The sequence below is a fragment of the Anguilla rostrata genome, chromosome 1 (assembly GCF_018555375.3).
Source record: "Anguilla rostrata isolate EN2019 chromosome 1, ASM1855537v3, whole genome shotgun sequence".
Classification (NCBI taxonomy): Eukaryota; Metazoa; Chordata; class Actinopteri; order Anguilliformes; family Anguillidae; genus Anguilla; species Anguilla rostrata.
In genome coordinates, this window is record NC_057933.1 from 66,425,464 (window position 1) to 66,448,863 (window position 23,400).

The 23,400-nt window shown below is 38.3% G+C and overlaps 1 protein-coding gene across 2 annotated transcripts; it reads left to right on the forward strand.

Annotated features, from left to right (window-relative positions):
- Positions 1-914: 914 nt before the first annotated feature.
- Positions 915-22,371, forward strand: paqr6 (progestin and adipoQ receptor family member VI). Of its 2 annotated transcripts, none has more exons than XM_064351030.1 (8): positions 915-1,310; positions 11,259-11,506; positions 12,260-12,387; positions 14,788-14,993; positions 15,377-15,503; positions 15,707-15,803; positions 16,133-16,277; positions 17,194-22,371. In XM_064351030.1, exons 2-8 carry the CDS (start codon positions 11,315-11,317, stop codon positions 17,469-17,471), a joined length of 1,173 nt encoding a protein of 390 aa, XP_064207100.1. In that variant the 5' UTR covers positions 915-1,310; positions 11,259-11,314; the 3' UTR covers positions 17,472-22,371. The 2 variants fall into 2 exon arrangements, with proteins under 2 accessions (XP_064207100.1, XP_064207090.1); XM_064351020.1 differs by lacking the exon at positions 915-1,310 and adding an exon at positions 1,944-2,037.
- The last annotated feature ends 1,029 nt before the right edge of the window (positions 22,372-23,400 follow it).

Below are 23,400 nucleotides of genomic sequence, written 5' to 3' on the forward strand. Positions count from 1 at the left end.
ATTAACCCAAGATGTCATCACTTAAACTCAAACTAGGTATGCTAATCCTCATTTGTTTGTAAAACTGATCCGCATATTTTTCCTTGCAGCATCTCCTACTTATTTGGCCCCCAACCCCATCTAACCTCTCGTGCTCATTCATCACTGAGTCTGATTGCTTTGTAACTAGGGCCCAGTGTGCCCACTATTCTTTGCACTATTGAGAGGTCTCCTGGGTCAGCCTTCACTGGGCTTAATGCCCAGTCCTCGTCATGGCACACAGAGACGTTTGCAGATTAAGCAAAGATGGCAGACCAGTGTCCCACTTTTTTGGGGGGAATTTCACATAGGCCTGTCCTCATGCCCAGGTGAGCTCTAAACACATCAGAGGGATAGAAACAGACTTATTCATTCTAATCTCCAGACTGCCATCAGTTGATCATTGGATGTAGACCTTCAAGAGATGCAGCCCGGGTTTAACTTTAATTTGCGATATATGAATGAATCCCGGCGGTTGTACTCTCTTATAAAATGGCATATTTTGTGTCTAATAGTTTTTGACATTAAACGCTAATAGATCGCGGTATGTTGACTGTTATGAGTTGTGAAAAAGTAATAGGCTAAAATTACTATCGCTGGCAGTAGTGCTATATGCAGGACACTGTTGAAACATGCCGCATTTATAATTGATACCCCTGACAATTTAGCGCTGATGTTGTAACCGTGTCAACCACGAATCTTACAGAGTCATTCAAAAAATTATTTTAAACAGGCTGTACATCAAAATGGGTTAAATGATTGCTTTTTTCTAATATATTGGCTCGCGCGAACAGAAGACTTATGGGTACGGCGTTAAAAATACCAACGGTGCAAGTCGCAGTGAACAACAGCCTGGAAGCATTCCTTTGCATGCTCTACAGTTTGCAGCGTAAGACATACGATTAAAGTGTAAGTAGCATAACCTACATTGTAACTGACGGAGCGACGTCGTCATAATCAAAGAAACCAAATCGTGCGTTTATTCTTTTTTCTTCTTGACTGTCTCCTGATTCCGAAAACAATGTTTCTTTCTCGTTCCTATCCAATGAAAAGGTCGATGTGACCAAGAGGGTGGGATTTCGACGACGGGACTACAGTGTTTTCAATTTTCTTGCAGAGGAATGCTAAATCAGACAGTCAACGAACAGCTAGATGATAATTCACAATAGCTGCGCTTAGTGCTGTAATGGAACCGTAATTGCACTAAAATTCCCGAAGCTGAGTTCTTGATCACTTCTTCCGCCCCGTCAAGATATGCGGGTATCATCTCGTGGACAAAATAAAGCTAAAAGGTTTGTCTTTGCTTGTTTTTATTTTAGTAACGTTTCTGATGTTATGTTGTAGATAACACGTGCATAGGCCTATTCGTGATTAATTGCATACTCTAATTCAGTTAAGTTTTTCGGGAGACTTTACAGTTAGTTTAATGCAGGCAAGTTCAAACAGTATTCTGTTCTCGTTTGGGGCTCTTGTTCCCTGTTCAAGGCAAGTTTTGACACAGCGCGTTCTGGCCACTCCCACTGTCCCTGGAAAACAGTTTTTCTAAATATGTGTAATTTTATAATTGCCATGATTTACTTTATTTAGTATGACATTTAGCTATGTGCATTTTTGTTCCTGTGTCTGTACAGAATGGACCCATTAACTAGGCTATATTTAATGTAAATTATAAAAAATAAAATAAAATACAATAATTTTTTTAAAAACTGGCAGGAAGTAATGATAATGTTTTTTTTAATTATTTCTAAGCGCGCTTCACTGATATCCTTTCTATGGACACGTTTAGGCCTATGGAAATTTTAAGTGTGATGAAACCGCATGGAAATCGTGAGAAGTGAAAACCAGTTTTTCCTGATGATTTATGATGTTTCAAGGATATGATGAATATGCCCAGAAGCCTACTCAGAATTGATTCAATTCACGAACCCTTCAGCGTGTTTTCACATACAGAGATCCTAGGGAATCTCTTCATTTCATATCGACTGCTGAAAATATTCATACATTTACAGAGCAGGATGGGTAAGACATAACATTCCATTGAACTGCCACTATTGCTTTAATCATCGGGATGTTGGACGGACTTTTAAGTTTAACCTTAACCGCAGCCTTTATCCAAATTATTTATTTGTCGCCTAATCGGTCATTGATCAGTACATCAGTAGCTACGTGTGCTACAAAATGATCTAGCTGTTCTGCTATTGGCTCTGTGCTTTCAAGATATGCTTCAAATGAAGTTCCATGGCTAGCTACGAAGCCTACACACGTTGACTGTCAAATGGTTGTTTCGCTTAAGACATTGGTTCTGCCTATTTGAAACGCAATCAGCCCTGAAAACAGGCGTGTTAATCATTTTGGCTGCATCCTTCGTTGAAAACTATTTTGAATAAGTAAGGGTTGTCTTTAAACTAATCTGCTGTAGGGAAATTAATGCATGGGATCAGAATTTGAATGCATTGTGAGTGGGCGTTCGCGCGTGTGTGTTGGAGAATAACTGTAAGGTTAATTTATGATGTGGGGATGTCGAGAAGGAACGGTCGTGCTCTGGCGGAGCTGAATCACTGTACTCTACACATGGCCCTTGTTGTTTTTGTACCAACAGTCCACGTGAGCACAGAGGGATACATTGTCTGAATCCTCCAGGTTCCTTCGGTAAATAAGTTGATGGGCAGCTCCCGATCGTTCCGCAGTCATGGAGCGAGGCTGGCCCCTCGGTTTCCTGTCATTCCAAGCTTCCTTGCGCAACCCCGCTCTCTGCATGTCTGACTCCCACGTTGCCGTGTTGCTGGAAACTTTCTCCTAGCACTCACCAGCAACATAGGAGGCCCATACCAAGGGATTTACGGCACGTTTTTATTTCCAGGGCTAGCGCTGTGTGTACAGTTCAGTGTGAAAAATGAGCTCGAGGGAACTTCATGGCTGTTGTCACAGGGCTTAAAGGAAATTTCTATCAAAGCCATGACAGGGAGGTCTTAAGGTAGCGCCATTGGCATGTTTTTACTATTGCTTCTGGATATAAAGCGCTGCTGAAATGTAGTGTGAAATTTTTTTTTAACTTTTATTTTTGTTTTCAGTACCACATAATATTTGTCAGGGTAGTTTATTATCTATAAAAATATCTGAGGGATGAATAACCATTCAGGCCGAACTTTTAGTCTGTTTTTCAACTGATCAGTTATTCATTTGGGACACTTTTATAAGTTACCACTTTTCTGTGTGCAGCAGATAACGTTTCTGCTCGTAACTACATTTCTGCGCAATTCAAATGCATTAAAATTGTTCAGCAGAGACTAACTGTATAATCTGAACTGGTAAAAGGTATGATTTCAGTGATTGTTTTGCCTCTTTTGCCATAGTGTCCATGATGATTTATCAGTTCTTTCTTAATGGTTACAAAGTAATTCCATAAGATTAAAAGCTAATGATCAATACCCATGTATACCCAAAGCCATCACACTCATAGACAAGGCTTTTATTAACTAGGATGCCTATGGAGATTTAAATCTATTTTCCAAGGTAGTCAGCCAATTTAAATTACCTGATATGCAAACAAAATTTCTGATGCAACTTGTCTGATGAAGATGTATGGTTAACGTGTCAATTGTAACAGACATGTTTTGAATACTTATTTAATTTTTGGCATAGCAGTCATTGCACAAGTTATACGTTATTCAGTGCCAGTTTAATCATTTTTAGTATTTCATTTTTGTATTGATTAGTTGCATGTAACACATTGTGCCACAATTAATTTATTTTAATATGAACATTGAGTGTTATGAAGGATGAAGATGACATATTTCCTTCATAACGTTCAATGTCAGGTATAACAATAGCATGCTTAATATGGGATTATAGTTGGTCAGAATTCCAACCTGTGATGCTGAGCTCAGAGTCAGCTTTGATTATAATTTCTCCACATTTATTTGGTGGATCAGCCTGTGAGTTCAAAAGGCCAATTGAATTGTCGGTTCATGTCATATCAATTTATCAGTTTGTGCCATTTAACCAGGTGGCTACCAGTGAGTCAGCATTATGTCTTTGCAGGTACACATTTTCGTGTTGTAATACTAAATAGCTTATCAGCAAAATTACCACCAGTTATACTGACAAGCTCATGAGGCCATAGGCGTAGATTTCAGGGGGGACGCAGGGGATACGTCCCCCTCAATATTTAGAACACGTGCATTTGTCCCCGTGAGTGTATTTGTACATTGATTAAGGCTATGAACTAGCCTTGATGACATTATCTGACAAATATATGGCAGTATACTGGCCCTGAATTGAACTACAATTTAAGAAGTCAGGATAGTTTTCCTTTTTAAATGATGAGTTAAAAGTGTTGATGAAATACAGTTTACAGAATGAAGAAAATGGATACTATAGCTCACTTGGTGCTAGAAATCTTTTACCTCCATGTTAAGTCAAAGCTGCAGTTACCTGCATGCATCAAGCCCCTCCCACTGATGAGTGCCTAGGGAAAACTTGTAAATTAAAGTTCCGTGACACATTGTTTTTGAGTTTTCTGAAATAGGTCAAGTAGATCTGTAGCATGCTTAATATGGAATCATTGCAGGTCAGAATTCCAACCTGTGGTACTGAGCTCCATGTCACCTTCCATTATCATTTCTCTAAATGTATTTGGTGGATTGGCCTGTGAGTCCAAAAGGCCATTTGAATTGGTTTAATAATACATTTATCAGTTAATGCCATTTAACTAGGTGGCTATTAATAACTAAGCATTATTTGGTTGCAGGTACACATATTTGTCAATCCTGTAGAATGGTGCAGTGGCACATTGGTATGCACTGTACATGCACACAGATGCAGACATGCAGCTGTGTTCTGGGCATTGGCTTCTCATTGTCACCACTGCCTGATAAAGACGACCATTGAGAAAGGTCATGTGATGGAGTCACGAGCAAGGAAAGGAATTTCAGAATTCAGGAGGGAGACAGAGAGAGGGAAGGAACACTGGAATGTTGGGTTCAGGATAGATGGAAATTCAAAGAGTTTTGGAGAAAATACAGAATGAGGAAAAAGATTGAAGCAGATTGTCATCAAGTTGGAGACTACGATCAATTAATTGATATTTTTCTTTTGAGACATAGCCAGTTATTATTAGTCATATATAGGAAATATTGTGTCCGACTAATATTTTTCTCCAGCCTGTTACATGTGATGAAAATTAGAATATATTGCTTTGTATTGGCATCCCTTTTTATGTTTTTTTTTAGAGGAAAACCATGCAAACCATTTTCTTTTCTTTATTGTGTAAATGTGGGATGGAAAAACTTGACTAAATTACAACACAGCATTTGCATGTGGAAGATTGTGTTATTGTTTTGACAGCGGTCATTAAACAGACATTAAATGATCAATTAAATAGGCAATGTGCACCACAGTTCAATTGGGCCATTCTTCTTTCACAGCACATAGTTTTACTCTTTTCTCTTGCCTTTAAGTTCTCAGAAAATTCTGGTGCCCATAATGCTCACAGGTTCTTTAGTGTTCAAAGGGAGATACTAAGCAAAGGAATACAATAACTAGTGTTACACAATGTTCATAGTCACTTTACAGCCCATTACAGTTGAAAAGTGGAAGGGTGACTCTGAATGGAAGAGCAGCAAAGCCATTGGTCCTACAAACTTGGCGATGAGATCTGTGTACCTAGCCAAACATGTTTCCTCACATTCGAAAGCAACCCAGTATGCACCCCACTTCTGTGAGCACACTGCTTTGCTTTTATTAGCTCATGTAGCCCATGGAATTATAGGATTTAGCGGTTAACTGATGGGTGAATGGGTCTGAAATAATTTAGTGGAGGATATTGCTCAGGTTTGGATGTCGGATGTTTATGCAGCCCAGTGGAATCTGCTTAAATTCCCTGCAGTCCAAGTGTCTTCTCTCAAAGGCTTGATGAAATAAAGTGTCAGACACATATTTCCTGGCCAGACTTCTGAAGACATGTTGTCAACCGCTGTTAATAAACTCTTGGATGGACTTTCTGGCTATACAAAACATGGGTAATTTATTGGGTAAATAACTAGAAATTATAAGTTGTGACATTGTGGTAATCTGATAATGTGTTAGAACCCGTGGGGAGATGTCACCTCTGTTTATGTGCAAATGTATATTGTGTTGTATATGATTGAAAATGAGATTAGACCAAGTACCTATCATTTACTTACTCAAAATATGCTATTGCTTGAAGCTGAGACCATTTTTGTTTTGCCTTTCTGCTTTTACTCTACAATATATTCAGCATTCTAAGGGATTTTACAGGGGCAAAGCATGACATGCATGTCCTTGAGAGAATCTCAGAGAAGCTTGGGTGGGTTCTTGGTTCATCACTTTTCTTGCCTGGAAGGTACCCACACTCTCAGCATGCCATCCTGTTAAGAAAGGACCCTATTTGAGTGTCCACACCTTTTCATACACCTTTTCCTACAGTCTTGCTTAGGGTCCAACAGTCCCACCCAACACTAGGCCAAGGCATAAAACAGAGCATTTCCTTCCATGCAACAGTAAATACTTCAACATGTAAGAATGAATTCATCCAGAGACAAGCTGCAGTGTCAAACTCCTGAACTTCTTGAACCCACATGGAATTGATCCAAGGCTGAACCCTTTCCCGAATGTCACACAATGCTTTGTCACACCAGTGAACAGTCGTCACTTTGTTCAGTAGAGATTTCCTCAAAAAACATCACTTGTCTCTTGTTTGGAACTAGTTGTCACATTCATGTGCTTTCTGTGCTGCTGCTGGTGCCAGTAGGGTGGGGGGGAATTACAAGAGTCTTAGCCAGGATTAACTGTTTGGATTGCACACCTCAACCCCTCTCTATTAAGGTGTTACTGAGCACCTGTATAAGAATAGCTGTTCTTGGGAAGAAATTGATTGAAGAATTGATTGAAACTTTGCATATCAGTCCAGTCTGGTTCCAAAAGATATATATTCAAATATAGAGACAATTATCCAAATGCTGACGCTACAGGAGCACTTCAAATAAAAAAAAAATCCTTACAAATCAGCCGTTTGTGCCACATCATGCATGAAACTTTGTGTGGTTATATTACCAGGTGAGACAAATCTTTCATACCCTGCAAACTAGTGAAAATTCCAATGTCCATCACTGATTTTTCCAATAACAGTGTAACTAATGAACTAATTCACTTTTTAATTTTAGGTCCAACATACACCAAAATCACTCACAGGCATCACTATACACTTGATCTATGTGGTCTGTCGATAGTTTAAAAATCTTAGATTTGTGAATGAAAACGTAAAAATGAATAATGTGCTGTACAGAGAGACTATAATATCTCAATTTTACAAAATCTACATCTTCTAAAAAAACTTCCACACAATCTAAAAAATTGTCAGCTGAAACAAATATCCTTGAATTGCTGTATAATTTCAAAACAATAGCATAAAAACTCAATTTCTGCTCTTATCAGTCTAATAAAGGCTCTTTAGTTTAATGCCATTCAATTTTGTAACCATATTTGGGGGGCACCATAACAATATTCTGCTTGTGGACCTAATTTGGCCAGGGGTGGCACTGTGGGTTGGCACTAACATGGGGAACAGCAATATTTCCATGGCAATAAAATCTCGCCAAAAAAAAAAAGAATTGCAAGGCCCTGTGGGGTGTCCTTCCTTACTCTGATCATTTAATTTAGAAAGCTCAGTTGTATTGACCAGCTTTGTTCATTGCTGCAACCTCCACTATCAATTCTGGAAATAGCAGAGAAGCATGCAACGTCCTTTGAAACACATGACGTGATGATACAGGGGTTGCTGTCAGCCACAAGTTATGGTCATCACCAGCTGACTGAAGGGCTCCTGCCCAGGGTGATACCATGGCCAATTTTGTGTTGCCCTGTGGGGCTGCTGGCCACAGTCAATATTGGCACAGTCCATACTCGACACCAGATAGTGGATCTCATCTATACAATGGAACAGTACCTTTAAAGCAGGGGTCCTCAATCTTGTCCTGAAAGGGCCGGTGTGGGTGCAGGGTTTTGTTCCAACCACACAGAAACACTCCTGATTCTCCTAAACAAGGTCCTTAGGAAAGACTCTAGTGGCTGATTAGTGGTATGAGGTGTGTAACTGTTTGGTTGGAATGAAAGCCTGCACCCACACCGGCCCTTTCTGGATAAGATTGAGGGCCCCTGCTTTAAAGGAACCTGAAACTCTTGCGGCCTGACCGTGACAATTTGACATTTCATTTGTGTGAGTGATATATTCTCACATTTGAATCAGAGGTGTGGGTCAGAGTAAAATCTCTGCCCTCTTACTGAATACTGCTGATGTTTCTGTATTTATAGCAGGGACCCGCTTATCAGGTAGGTGTGGATATTTCCACTTATCCCGAAAGCCCCCTGTCAGTGCATTACTGTGGAGAGTATAGGCCACAGTCAAGCTTCATGCCAGGTGTATGAGTAATGATCCAAGAAATAATAATGACGAAAGTAGAATCTACTGTCATGAGCCTGAGTTAATGCAAAGATACTATTTTTGCTCATGTAATGAGACCTACTGACGGATCGCCAATGCTAATGTTGAAACATTAAATTGCCACCGTCCATGACGACAAATACCTCTGATAAACAGAACTGTTTGCACTGAGGACAGACAACGGCAGCTAATTTTCCGATGCCACGCTTGAATTCCGCCTGCCCTTGCCAACAGCTCTGCAAGCTCTGCTGGTGCGCCCACTATTACGCGCTAACACAGACGAACTTCTGGCCGCCACGGACCATTGTCTGGTTTTTGCATCTGCTTTGTGTGTGGACGGGAGCGCTCGCATTCCGTTGTATGAGTCGCGCGGCTCATTTTCATATGGCGAAGCGCGTAACAGTCACCCCTCGGCCTTTGCGTCTCTGCAAGTCGCACAAGGCACACTTTGTTCCTGAAAACAGGAGAAACGGCTCCAGCTGCAATAGTGACTGTGTGGAGTGAACCTTTCACCGCACCCACCAGTGGCTTAGGTTTCCGTAGTGATGGCAGGAAAAAACAGGCAAATGTTGTCACAATTTGCAGAAGAGGGGACTGCTCAAGGCTGTTTTGCAATACCCAACAGGAGTAGTTCCCAACTTGGCCAGTCCTAGTGCTATGTGTGCCAGTTATGTAATGTTCTCCAAGAAGTGTTCTTCCCTATGATTCATATAAATTAAATCGTGACCCTTTCTGGCTATCTGCTTTGTATAATACATCTGATGTTTGCTTTGTAGTACCTAGAGTACTTTAGCATTTATTTCATTCCAGGCAAAATTAAAGCTGTTTATTTGTACTAGTTATGGAGTTCATATGAAATAGGCCAGGTGCTAGCCTTCACATACTGATTGAACCAGGAGCATTATGTTAACTGGAGAGGATATTGAACATTGTATATAAAAGAACATAGTTAATGTCATAATGCAATATTGCATAGTTTACATAGATATTTTCATGAAATAGATTTTTTAAAGTTTGATTGAATTGAAATCCATTCACTGATATAATTGTACACGTTGAAAAAGTTTGCTTTTTTCATGTGTAACAGGCACGTGAGCCCTTAGGCCTCTTCCTGTCTGGACACATATATTTGTGCGGGCGTACTTGCCCCTGCATGTTTTTGTCTGCTATTTATGTGTCACGTTTCCTGCTCTCCACAGATACACCAACCCCCGTGTGTCCACAGAAAGGCTTTCTTTAAATTGTTTTCGGACTTGACACAGGATACTGTGCTTGATTCCCCGTGCATTGCAACTTTTGCAACTAATTACAAGTAACTGTTACTGGAGCTTATTCCTTTAAACAAATTTAATGTACTTTAAATCTAAAAATATACAATTAAAAATGTACAGTACTGTGCAAAAGTTTTAGGCACCCTAGATTTAAAAATATATAGTATATATTTGGTGTATATACTTAGATGTTTATTTTTTGTTTTCTGCAGTAGTGTGTCAGTAGAAAAGAGCAAATTTGAGATTTCCAAACATGAATTTTCCAAAAAATGAAATTTTACAGATACATTTTTGTATTTTGTGAAATAAAGTAATATTTTAAGTAATAGACTACTTTTCAGATAAAAACTTGATCAAGGGTCTCTGGGATTACCTGGAGAGCCAGAAGCAAGCGAAACAGCCAACATCTGCAGAAGAACTGTGGCAAGTTCTCCAAAATGCTTGGAACAACGTACCAGCCGATTTTCTTATAAAACTGCAGGACAGTATACCTAAGAGAATTGATGTAATTTTAAAGGCGAAGAGTGGTCACACCAAACATTGATTTTATTTAGTTTTTAACTATTTACTACTCTTATTATTTTTTTAGATATTTATAACCTTTCATTATTTTTGAAAGCATCTTATCTGTACAGCATTATTTTCACAGGTGCCTAAGACTTATGCACAGTACTGTATATTAAACAAGGTCCAAGATAATTATTCTGCATGGAGTTTGTAGCTAATAACAATGGCCAACAAGCAGCACAAGTGTTAGTGTCAATAGCCAAAAGCAATCACTGAATGGTGTTTTGTTGCACTTGCTTTGTCACCATTACCACATAACAATGTGCCTTACTGTCTTAGTCGGAGGTGGTTACATCACTAAGCAGACTCGCTGGCTCTCAAGCTGTCTGTCCTGTCATCAAGTGTAATTTTATCAAAAATGTCCATCACAAACAAAGGACTTTGAGATCAAACCTGTAATCTGTACCTGGGTGTTTTCAATTGCTTTCTATTTCTCCTTTTTACACAAAGTTTGCCCATACACCTGGGCCTATGTTATACTATTATTGATATAAGTGAAGACACTTCGGTAAGTTTGGTAAATGGCACACTGCAGTCTATTTTTTATACCAAAAATGAATAATTCAGCAAGATTATTCTTTAAACCTAGCAATCATGATTTGGCATTCCTAATCATAGTCATCCCATTAATATGATGCCTTACTGTTACAAAAAAACCATAATTCATTACCTAGTAGGTAAATGCCTGCTAGCTGAAATATCAAAATTTTCGTTCACCAGGCCAAAACGAAAATAAGCAACATTTCTAGATTCATGTGCATTTGGCTGTTAATAGTAGTGTGTGGTTGTGATTGATGCTTTAATTAAATTCGGGAATGTTCACATGGGAGAAAATGAGTCCCCATATATCATTCTGTAGGGGACATATGAATGTAATAGTTCAGTGCTTGAGAGAGACCCCTGCGTGTGACATGCTTGTTTTTCCCCCATGTTCCCTGCAGTGTTTCCTGAGTGGCGGGCTGGCCGTGGGGGTCAGGGCTGGGCCTGGGGGCGGTGCATGTGGTGGGAGGACGATGGGGGAGGTACCCAGCCCCCCTGGTTTGAGTGCCCAGTGTGGTGTATGCTCTGCCGGGGTGGCAGGGCCCGGCTGAGACAGGCTTACCAGAGGGGGAGGGACAGGTTTCGGCTGCCCACAGACATGCTGAGCATCAAACTCCCTGAGCTCTTCAACATCCACCAGGTGCCACGAGTGAGTGCGACCCACTGCTCCGGAATACCAGCGCAAGCACAACAAACCAAACTCTGTCCAGGCCATGACTCCTCCTTAGCACCTACTCTGCCCAGCTGATGTGGTACAGGGCCTCTGTGACACAGCATCTTCTGCTTGTAAACATCTACAGTTATGTATCAAAAATGTACATAACTGCAGAACTCCCTTTGAGCTGACAGGGATATAAAAAAGCATAACAGACAAAGAAAAAACACACTTACCGATATCAGTATTAATTGATACCTGTATTAGATATGCAGTATATATTAACTTTACCATATGCATATGGTAAAGTTCATATAAAAGATATGCAGTGTAAGATGCACAGCAGACCAATACCTGGTTCAATAAAAGTATATGATAAATAAACTATTTAAAAAAATATATATATATATATATAGACATAGCCATGCAGGCCAGTAAATCTCAGACAGGTTAAAACCATAAATTCTTCCTTGATAAAAATATTAATTCATCGTCTATGTACTGAGAAAAAAATCATAATTTGCATTGTGATATTCCAATTAAAAACAAAAAGTCATTTGTTTGCCATACAGTACAAATGTATATGTAGTACATATATACATATATATATATCCTTTTTTTCCCGGTGTATATTTGTTGCATGGTTTGCACCGCATTCAGAAAAATGCCTGTTGTGCAAGTATTTGTTGTTTAATAGTATTATCCGGTGAGTTATGAGTGGAAATGCCTTGTTATTCTGTTTTGAAGGTATTTCAGGAGGATGGCATCATATCTGGCTACCGTCACCCCCACAGCTCTGCCTTGGACTGCATTCTCAGCAGCTTCCAGATGACCAATGAGACAGTCAACATCTGGACCCACTTCCTGCCCACATGGTAAGAAATACCTTTACCTTTCTCCCCAGAACCATAACAAAGCACAGTGGGCCTTGTTACATCTGTGTGGGTTATAGATCCTAAACTGCCATGGGTTAAAACAAGGCCTGCTGTCTGTAACCCTGAAGCAAATATAATCTTTCTGGTTCTTTGCAATGGAGTTCAACATATGGTGGCCGTGTGTTACTGTCTGTCTACAACCTTTTCATCTGCAACTTAATTTTCACGTCAGCATTTGCACATCCATACTACTTTGCCCATACAAATGCTTCTTTTCAAATATTGCGGCTGATTTGGGTAGTAGTTTTTGGCTAATTTTCATATGTTGTTCAGGAAAGAAACCTGTTATGTTTTGTGTCAAAATATTTGGCTACAATTTAGCTGCTAAATGAACTGCCCTTTGACAAAAAAATAACAAATTCTGTATTGTCACTCCAATGATGATTTGGACGTTAGCTACGCCTACTTGTAAAAGAGTCAGGCTTCTATTAATCTTCGATTTTAATCACCAAGACAGTGGAGGCAATCTATAATTTGTCAACACAAACCAGATACTTGGAGAAATAAAGTTTACACCCATGGAAAACATTTCTTGAAGGACTTTCTTTAACTCCACATACAAAAATCAAGCATATCATATTGACTGTAAAATCCATGCTAACGTAAACCAGGGAAAGAATAAGGTATTATCATCACTCAGTAGAAAACCATTAATTAATACTGGACTACACAACTGAATTACTCAAGTTAACTGCATGAAATCATTAAATTAAAAATGGCCAGCCATACTGCTGTGTTGGCCTTATCATTGTATAACAATAGGGCCAAATAGAAGCAGACTCACTGAAAGGGTTATTATTGTTATTGGTTGGTTGTCTGCTATTTTTGTCTGTGAGAGAATGTCATACTGTACCTGCAATATCTCCATGGAAATACGTGGATTTAGTGGGGCTTCAACTGTTGCCATAACAACTGAAGAGACAAGAGGAAAATTCTTTTTGAGTTAATACATTCTGTTCACTAAGGCATATTGAACCTAAAACTGAATACCATGACAACCTGGTCACATGGCTTATTAACTGTATATGACCAATTTAATAAGTGATTAATGCAAAGCTTTTGTGCTGGTTCACAATACAAGAACCTACCCTGCATGCGGAGGTTTTCCTATTCTGTACTGGTTTCAGAAAGCTTCACAGCAGCTTTCCATGTGTGTGTTATTAGTACAGCCTGACAAAAGATAAGTTATTTCTGTTTATCATCATCTGATAGTTTCCTGGGCTTGTCAGGGTAGATATGTTTAATTTCCTTTTCAATATTCAATGAAAAAATTGTAAAGATACATGTTCATAGTTCACTTTGCACATAGCATCATAACTTCAAAAATGACATAATCCATCCAATTAAATTTGCAATATTTGTTAAAAAAAAACATTTTGTCATACTTTTCGGCACCACATTTCTGCCACAGTGAATAAAAACTTGTTGTTAAAACAAGATCCTTTTCCGATTATAACAATATACAAACATATCAGGTTATAATGAGAAACTTTCTCATTTCTTTATAATGAGAGAACAGTCTATTGAAAATGACACACAGAATTAATTCACGGTAGGGTAATTGCACAAAGAATGGCTTGTGGTCAAGTTTTGCTCTAGTCTTGGGTTGAGGCAATATTCTGCTGTCCTTGAGAACTTTAGATGGATGGTATTGTGATGAGTACACATGCACTCTGAATTCTGAAATGTATGGGGCTGTACTGAAGAAAGAATCAGTCTGTTCCTCTGAGTTACTGGCCTTCAGTGAACAAATTCAGTGTGCCATTTTCAATAGGCTGTGTGTGTTGATAGCAGTAGCTATTATAATTAATATCTCATTGTGAGAATAGTTCTTGTTTTAACGAGACACTGAGATGCAATGCTCTGCCTCAGTTTACCAGCTTCAGCTCAGGGTGCCGAGTGGCTCACCCCATGAAGGTACTGTTTTGGTGCATAAATGGGCCCCACCATAAAACACCATTACACTAGTTTATTCAAGCTTAAATACAATGACATTTAGTGCCTTACATTTTATATGTAGTTCCTGTTCAGTTTACTCAAATTACAATCTCCCATAATGCATTTTCTTCAAACCTCTCAGAACAGGAAACTTGCGTATGTATACAGGGTGCCGAGTGGCTCATCCCATGAAGGTACTGTTTTGGTGCATAAATGGGCCCCACCATAAAACACCATCTCTAGAGTTGGAAGTGTATTTTTATTCCTACAGGCTTTTGACCTTTACTGTCAAGAAGAATGATAATGGGTATCTGTTTCCCCTGCTTGGTGCACCTTGTGACTATATACGCCTTTCTATCTTGATTAAACATGCTTAGCTGTGTCTCTGCTCTTCAATAACAGGTACTTCCTGTGGCGGTTCAGCGTCCTTTGCTCCTCCCTGGACTTCCTGTCAGAGAGCTACACCTGGCCTCTGCTGGTCTACATGCTGCTGATCTGCCTGTACCCCTTCACCTCCAGCTGTGCCCACATCTTCAGCACTATGTCCGCCGAGTCTCGTCACATCTGCTACTTCTTTGACTACGGCGCTCTCAGCCTTTACAGCCTTGGTACGGCCACTCTCAGACTTTCAGTGCTGCTGCTGCTTTGTCCTAATAGAGCATCACTGTGAATGCTAATGTTGCTGTCAGTGTTTCTGACACTATAGCACTACGGCCAACAGTACTGTCTGGCTACTGGTGGAAGCTGCAATAGGTGGATCGCAGCTGGTCAACAGTAGATCGCATGTTATAAAATACGAGATCTGTCAATCTCAAAACTTCAGCTTCAAAGCTCAAAATTCAGAACAGGGTTTTTTGCAACAATATTTTAGTGTGTAGTGGTGACTCCCCAGTTCATGTGTCAGTGATGTCTACTTGAAACATGCATTACAGAATTTCCACACCGAAGGTTGACGCAGAACAGATAACGTGTCCCTTGCCTTTGTGACCAGGTTGTGCCATTAGCTACGGGTCCTACGTGATTCCAGACTGTTGGGTTAACACTTGGCTTCACCGAAATTTTGTGGTCATTGCCATCAGCAACACGCTGTTCTGCACCAGTCTGTCCTGCTACTCCAGGTGAGGGCAACAGATATAGCTGGCGAGCTGTACAGGGATCAGTGCTGCTGGCCCCGTGCCGAGGCCTGATGTCCAGCTGCTACCGTGGGTTTGGACCAGACCTTATGAAGATTGCTTGTGCATGTTTGAATGGGATAAAAAGTCAACGGTTTTTAAAAATGGGTTTTCACCTTTTCACCTCATTCTTTCACACTTTTTTTTAGGTTTCTTGAATTGCAGTTCCCATGCAAGAGTAAAGTTCTTCGTACGGCAGCATTCGTATATCCTTTCATCTTTGACAACATCCCTCTCTTCCATAGAGTGAGTGTTCTTCTTCCAGATCTGTATCGTTACTCTTGAATACATTTGGTTAGGTCATTTGAATGTCGTACATTACAGTATCACTAAAACACACTAAAATGCAGTGTCTTTAAAGCACAGGGTTAGATGTTATACAGTAGGCTCACCAAGGAAGTAATTGAATGCACCCTCCTTCCCACTGTTTGCTGAAGCATGGAGAGAGATTTTTTTTTGACCAGCATTTTTTATGTTTTCCTGTTTTGAGCATATTTGGTTCTAGGCTTCTCATGTTAAGCCCAAAGTCTCAGATGTCTGTGACCATTTTGTCTCCTCCCCTTTGCCCTGTGCAGCTCTTACTATGCTGTGGGGGCAGCTGCAGCCATAACGAGGCCTTGCCCAGCTACCATTACCACCTGATGTTCGCCTTCCTCACCTGCTTCCTGTATACCTCACATCTCCCAGAGAGACTAGCTCCAGGCCGCTTTGACTACATTGGTACGTCTGTCCAGACATGTAGCTTTTTGCATTTTTTCTGTTTGCTCATGTGCATACCACGGTGCTGTGTCTTGTTTTCAAATACATTATCTATTTTGTATTGCAGGTAAATGTCCTCCAGGGGCCCCTAAGTCTGTTCTAGCAGTTTGAAATACTTTGAAATATTGCAAAATAAATGTTTTTGGGAAAAAGTACAATAGGTATTTAAGAGTTCCTGGGGTTGAATTACATGGTTGAACCACATACACACATCAAGCAAATTGTCCTTATAGCATAATTATATTGATGTTGTTCGTTGTAATCAATGTAGTATAAATACAATGGTATTTACACTAGTTTATTCAAGCTTAAATACAAAGACATTTAGTGCTTTACATTTTATATGTAGTTCCTCCCATAATGCATTTTCTTCTTTCTTCAAACCTCTCAGCACAGGAAACATGCGTATGTACACAGTCTGTAAACATGAGGCCAAAAATAATATATTATTCTCCATCTTGTCTAAAGTAACTAAATATTAAAATATTGAAGTAATCATTGCCTGTTAAGTGCTTACAGTAATTCATGAAATAGGACACCACATTGCAAGAAAGCAGCACAAATTCATAAAATACAATGCAATTGCCACTGTCCACAAATTTACACTTTTGCATGTTTGCTCAGATTTGTGTTTTGGGATATATTTTTACGAATTATGGGCAAAACATTTTTATTTTTGTGCTCTCATACTAATTTTTGTGCATAATTCTTGGTACAACTAAAAAACGTACCCCCAGTTTTATTTTCTCAACAACCTTGGTGTCTTTTTCATGACCATATATTGGCCATACTCCTCCTTTTTACTTCCACCTATCCATCCATACCACCCAACCATCCTGATCTTAATCTGTTCACTCTTTCTCTCCATCTCTCTTAGGCCACAGTCACCAGCTCTTTCACATCTGTGCTGTGGTGGGCACACACTTCCAGATGGAGGCGTTGCTGGCAGATATGACATCACGCAGGGGCTGGATGATGACCCACTCGGCCATTCCATCCTTCCTGGGCAGTGTAGGTGCACTGGCCCTGGGGCTCCTGCTCAACATGGGCCTCATTGGCTTCTTCAGTGCCACATTACTATGGGCTCCCCAACACACAGCTCTACAGCACAGCACTAACAACCAGCAGTGCCCCATTGACTGTAAGGATAAGTAATGGCTCTCACATCAATTGCCAACCATTTGCCGCATAGCCTGTGAATTTGGGGTAAATTCTTGAATTGGTGCGGTGCTTGGATCAGTCCAGTAGTTTCAATATCACTACCCTGCTAATGCAAGGTTCTCTAGGATTATTTTGTCAGAAAAGGGTTTATTTGTGTGTTTTAGTTTTATACAAAGAGTAAAGAAGAATGTTTTTCGAAGCACTTAATAGCAAAACACACTCCTTCAAAACACAGGATAGTAGATATCTGATCTGTTTGTTTACTGTTTACCTTTAATTTTTTATTTTTTATTTTTATAAGCCTATAGTTATCAACAATTTTATTGTGTCTCGATCCAAGTGGATAGCCTAAATTCGCAGTCACTTTTGGAACATATTGACACCTTTGGAGACTTTGGGTTGAATGAAGCAGATTTAGAGTAAAGCACATAACTAGCAGTCCCTGAGAGGAAAAATGGCAACAGTTTGCTCTATTGCCTAACTCATAACAGGGATTTTATATTTGTATCCAAGTATCCTACCAAGTTAACACCACTGATGTTACTTCTATAATAGTTTTAAGCCCTTAATAAATAACTATATTGTTATCCTTATAAATATAATTCAGGAATGTCCAAGTAAATTTTTTGCTTCACAACTATTGAGCAATACGAGTTATGTACTAAACTGCCTGCCATGTTTAACAGTTAACTGCATTTTTGTGTCATATTTCTCATCTCACCATTCTCTCCCATTCACCATTAACCCAGTTGGACATTGGCAGTTATATTGGCAAATCATTTATTATACTTAAAGTATCAATGCTCAGTTGAATGCTCAGTTTGAATGCTTAAACCAGAGTTCTGTAAAAACAACCACCAAAGACCACAACCTATTATGCCCGTCACTGAACGATGAGTGCCTTTTTATTGTCATTTGAAATGACAACATTTCTTATGTTACCTTTACAACAACTTTACAGTGTGAATATTTTTTCATGGGGGTTTCTATAGAAAAGAAATACCTGGGTGAAAGTCAGTCAAATGATTCTAAAACACTGTTTTCCAGAAAATTTAGAGACTTTAAGAAACAGTTATTCTTGCTGTGCACTCCATTCATACAAATCATGTAAGACCAAGGGGGTTGATTTTTGCAATCAGGGACATTTCTTATGGGATTAATTGTAGGTAATTCTAATTTCCTTGGAATGTACTGTATATGTAAAATGAAAATAGCAAAAAAAAAAAATAATTACATATTATATATATATATAGTACTGTGCAAAAGTCTTGATGAAAGGTCATAATCAGCATTTTGGAGCATTTTGGAGAACTTGTCGCAGTTCTTCTGCAGATTTTGGCTGTTTTGCTTGCTTCTGGCTCTCCAGGTAATCCCAGAGACCCTTGATCAAGTTTTTATCCGAAAAGTAGTCTATTACTTAAAATATTACTTTATTTAACAAAATACAAAAATGTATCTGTAAAACTTAATTTATGTTTGGAAATCTCACATTTGCTCTTTTCTACTGACACACTAATGCAGAAAACAAAAAATAAACATCAAAGACCAAATATATACTATATATTATATTTAAAAATCTAGGGTGCCTAAGACTTTTGCACAGTACTATGTGTGTGTGTGTATATATATATATATATGTATATACATATATATATATATATATATATTTGGGGTCATTTCTGAGGATAGTCATAAGTGTTTTTTAACTGTTTTCCATTCCAAGTGCATTCGCATGGGAGACCTGAGTCACTGTTTTAACTGCATATTCTTTCTTGAAAATGATAAAACAGGTATTAGTTCACATTCTGTGATTCTAACTCAGTATTATGTAATCCAAATGCAAATAATTACCATCAGGACCAAAGTGGTGGTATAGAGTGAGATAAAAATATCAGACACTTTTGTTTCTCACGAGGTGGGTTTATAAGTGTTTTGTGATACCATGAAGATATACGAGCATACTTTTTTTTGCTCATAAGCATATAGTTTACATTGCAAATTTGACGGTGGTAACTGCTGAAATTTGGGAAACTACTGGAATGGTAAGGTGTCCTGGCCCATGTTAATACTTGGTGAATCTTACATACTGTATGTGCTTTATACTAGATTTCCTAGCTAATAAATCACAAATAATAATTGCATGGGGCTAAGGCATAAGTACTGTATAATGGGAGTTGGGGTCCCTCATACAAGTGATGAATCCACAGTATCTGTTAACATAACAGGAAGGGTGAGCAGAAGAAGGACCTTAAAATAAGCCAATATTCACTCACTAACCAGATTACAGAATTAATATCCATTTAATATAAAATATTATAGGATATAGATATGCTTTCAAACAGGACAACAACACCAAACCCCCTGCTGTTTTTATCCTGGTCCATGGTGCTGCTATTATGCTTTCTGTGTCCGGTTTACAGCGTGCAAAATATAACTCTTGTTTACTGTTTAAATAATACTATAGTCTTTTGTTAACATTTGTCATTAAAAGTTTTTTGGTATTGGTATTTGTCTCTGTAGTGTCCGTCTGCTGTTATTATTGGGTAGCTTTTGCACAATACATTTATCAAATACCCAATGTCCATTCTCATGGTTGTACAACTAATGCATCATTCAGACTTAATATGTACATACTTTCATCTTCATAGAGCTGTAAACCTCTGTTCTCTCACTGTATTATTAGGTAATATTTTAATGGCTAAAATGAAGCAGTGCCCATATCTGGCCATTTTCAGATGACAGCTGAGGACATCAAACCAAACCAAAACATTGAAATTGAAATCAATTTATAATCCATAAAATGAATCGTTCATGTTATATATGAACATCCTAATCCCGTGCGCATCTCTTATGATGTCTTATATGCTATTAAATCTCAGCACCTCTGAAGTTATTGTACCAAGTACGTCTATATCCATGCTTTCCGTTAGAAGAGTTGAACAAAAAGGGCATTACAAGCAAGATTTGGCCCCATGACTACATTCTTACCAAAAGAGGTTATTTATTTAATAGTGCTGGAATGACACATAAGAAACTTTTTAATAATGATCAAATAAGTTAATTGACGTCAAAGAGACATTCAGGACTCTGAGAAGGGTGGTTAAAGAAGGCAGCTCTGATACAGCATAACACTAAGAACCAAAGAATTTTCACTGACTTGTAAATTCTTTGGCTACTTGTTGCTTTATATGCATTCATTGTCCATAATAATCACAAATGTGTCTATGAACAAATATTTCCCTGAGGTACTGTGTTCTTAGAAATCAGTCTTCAATTTTGAATGCACCAAATAGATAGGTGTGTTGTGAGATCCTCTCACTTTGTGTAGTAAGATCTTAAAAGAGTCAGTGGGTTAGAAAGGAACAGCATGTGTAGCAATGGTCAGAGAATGAGATGCAAAATAAAGGTCTATCCTGAGTTATATCCAAAGGAGGTCAATACAGACATTATCTAAAGGGATCGAAGCGTTGCAGGATGCTAAGTTGAGGGAGAATTTAACTGCTATGCACAGAACACTAGAGAGATGCATTTATTGGTTTGAACTATCTATAGACAAGTAAATCTTTTTTTACTCCAGTTTGAGAAAAACAAAAATGTTTCTCCAAAGGTTACATGTACTAACACCACCATTCTATTGCGATATGTGCAACTAAACTGCTTGCATTGTAGTCATGGCTAGTAGTTTCAGATGGCCAGCCTACTATTGCTGTGAATGGAGTATGTTTGAAGATAGGACGTAGCATTACAGGCTATACTGTGGGACCTCAAACAACTTTTGAGTGGCAGTTGTTGGAATAGAAGTCAACAGTTGATATGCCACACCAAAAGTTAATTAACCCACTGCTTTTCAGAAAGCCAGCTGTTGTTGATCCAAGATTGGAGCTTTTTTTTTTTAACTGAGTGCCTATGTGAATGCCTTTGTGTACGCATAAAACAATGTAGAAAAATAGTTTGTCCTGCTGAGTAACAAGAGCCAAAATGTTGTCCTAATTTTGTGTGCTGGCTGCATGTAACTGCTCTCCAAATATGATTGCTCTGAGTGCTAACTACTTAGTAGTATAAAATGGAAAGTAATATGTTTTGCCGTAGTGAATGAATAACACCAGGCTAGATTACCCATAAATCAATGGTCGGTTTGCTAATGCATTTTTCTGTTTGGACAGTTCTCACCTTTTCCTAAGGTCTTGACTAACATCAAACTATTTCTTATTTCTGATATGGCCTAAACAATTTTAAGATCTGTGGAAACTAGATTACTGAGAGTAATAAAGACCTGGTGAATGCACAGGGACCACTTATGTTCATTGTTGTTTTCAATGACTTCAGTATAACAGGCTACATTTGCAGATTAAGCTGTATCCATTGATTTCCACTATCAGTTCAAAGGTAGACATATGTCATACCATTGGGAGACATTTTTTGTTGTCTTCAATATGCTTGCTTTTAAACTACATTTACAATAATCCTATTTGGGCTAATTTTATGATCATGTACCATAAATATATTAGCAAATTTGGAGCTTCAATCAAGTGACCTTTTTAAAAAAGTCAAACAGAATTTACCTTTTGACTAGTTTCCGTGCTTTTGAAGAGTAGCTGTTACGATGATGAATGACCATGGTGAAGATGAATTAATTTAACCTTTCAGAAATCTCTTTTCAACTAATTCTGAAGAATGTTTTAACCTCAGGTGAGCTATATGGAGGCATTAACGCAGAGTGCCTTGCAGTGGGACAAAACACGTCAGTGACAGTAGAAAAATTAGTCATTTTTGATTTTGTATTTACAGTATATTTGCCGTGTTGTAATAACTTATACTAAAATTGTATAAAACATATTTACCTCATAAAGGAAAGAATGTAACAAGTTCTTGTAATAAAAAACAACTGACCACATCTTGGATATCTGTATTTCTGTATGCTCATTTGAAGATGGTGAAAATGTGACCTCAGCTCTTGTTTAACAAGAATATTTGAGTCAAATACTTTTCTGGAATTATTTTAACCCTTCAGAAGCCAGTAAACCCCTGTAGATAAAGGACAATTTTAAAAGAAACATCTATTTTCACCAGTTCCTCTATATGACTGAGTATTGGTTAGCAACATGTTTCACTGAAAATTCTCAGCAATCTGCATAAGATTTTTACAATTTTGCTGGCATTTAAGAGTTCAAGTATTTCCAACATGCATTTGACCCTGGTAAGTTTGTATGAACACATAAAATGCAAAATTACTAAATTATTTATCACTATTATGTATGTATTTCTAACCTAATGGTTGTAGGTTCTGAATAAATGAAATTACTGTACACACATTTCACTGTCAAACAAATTTAAGACTTGCAATACTTGTTTATAACAGCAGGTGACAACCTGTTCCCAAACACTGATGGGTACACACCCATGGTTCATATTTTATGCTGTGGTGTCAGGAAAATATATAAAATAGAATGATACAAATTCCCTCTAGTTATTTTGTTTCTAATAGAACAAACATGTCAATAAAAAAGTAAGTGAGGTCGTAGGCCACAATATAATCATCAAGCATACTGAAACCTGTCACACACAACAGAGGAAGTTTTCACTAAATGTATGAATTCCAAAAGAGGCTATAACAGGACCCAGTTCTACTGGAACTCATTTTTATGGATAATAGTCTGACTTAGAATCGTGACCTGAGTATAATTTAAATGAATGCATATGTGAGGAAGCCAAAAGGGAAATTACTGGGTCTGGCAGAGTCTTACTGTTGACATCTTATTACAAAAATTATGTTAGCAAGTACAATAATTGAATAAGAAAGCACATTGCATGAAAGCACATTAACATTAATTTGGTTAGCATTAATGGCAAGTATAGACTTGTTCTACATCCACACTTACTTTTAATATTCTATTTGACAGTGATACAATCATAAAGATAAAAT

Coding starts and splice junctions, on each gene's coding strand:
- paqr6 (XM_064351020.1), top strand. Junction 14,994..15,376: donor TCTCAGCCTTTACAGCCTTG/GTACGGCCACTC, acceptor CTTTGTGACCAG/GTTGTGCCATTAGCTACGGG. Junction 16,278..17,193: donor AGGCCGCTTTGACTACATTG/GTACGTCTGTCC, acceptor CATCTCTCTTAG/GCCACAGTCACCAGCTCTTT.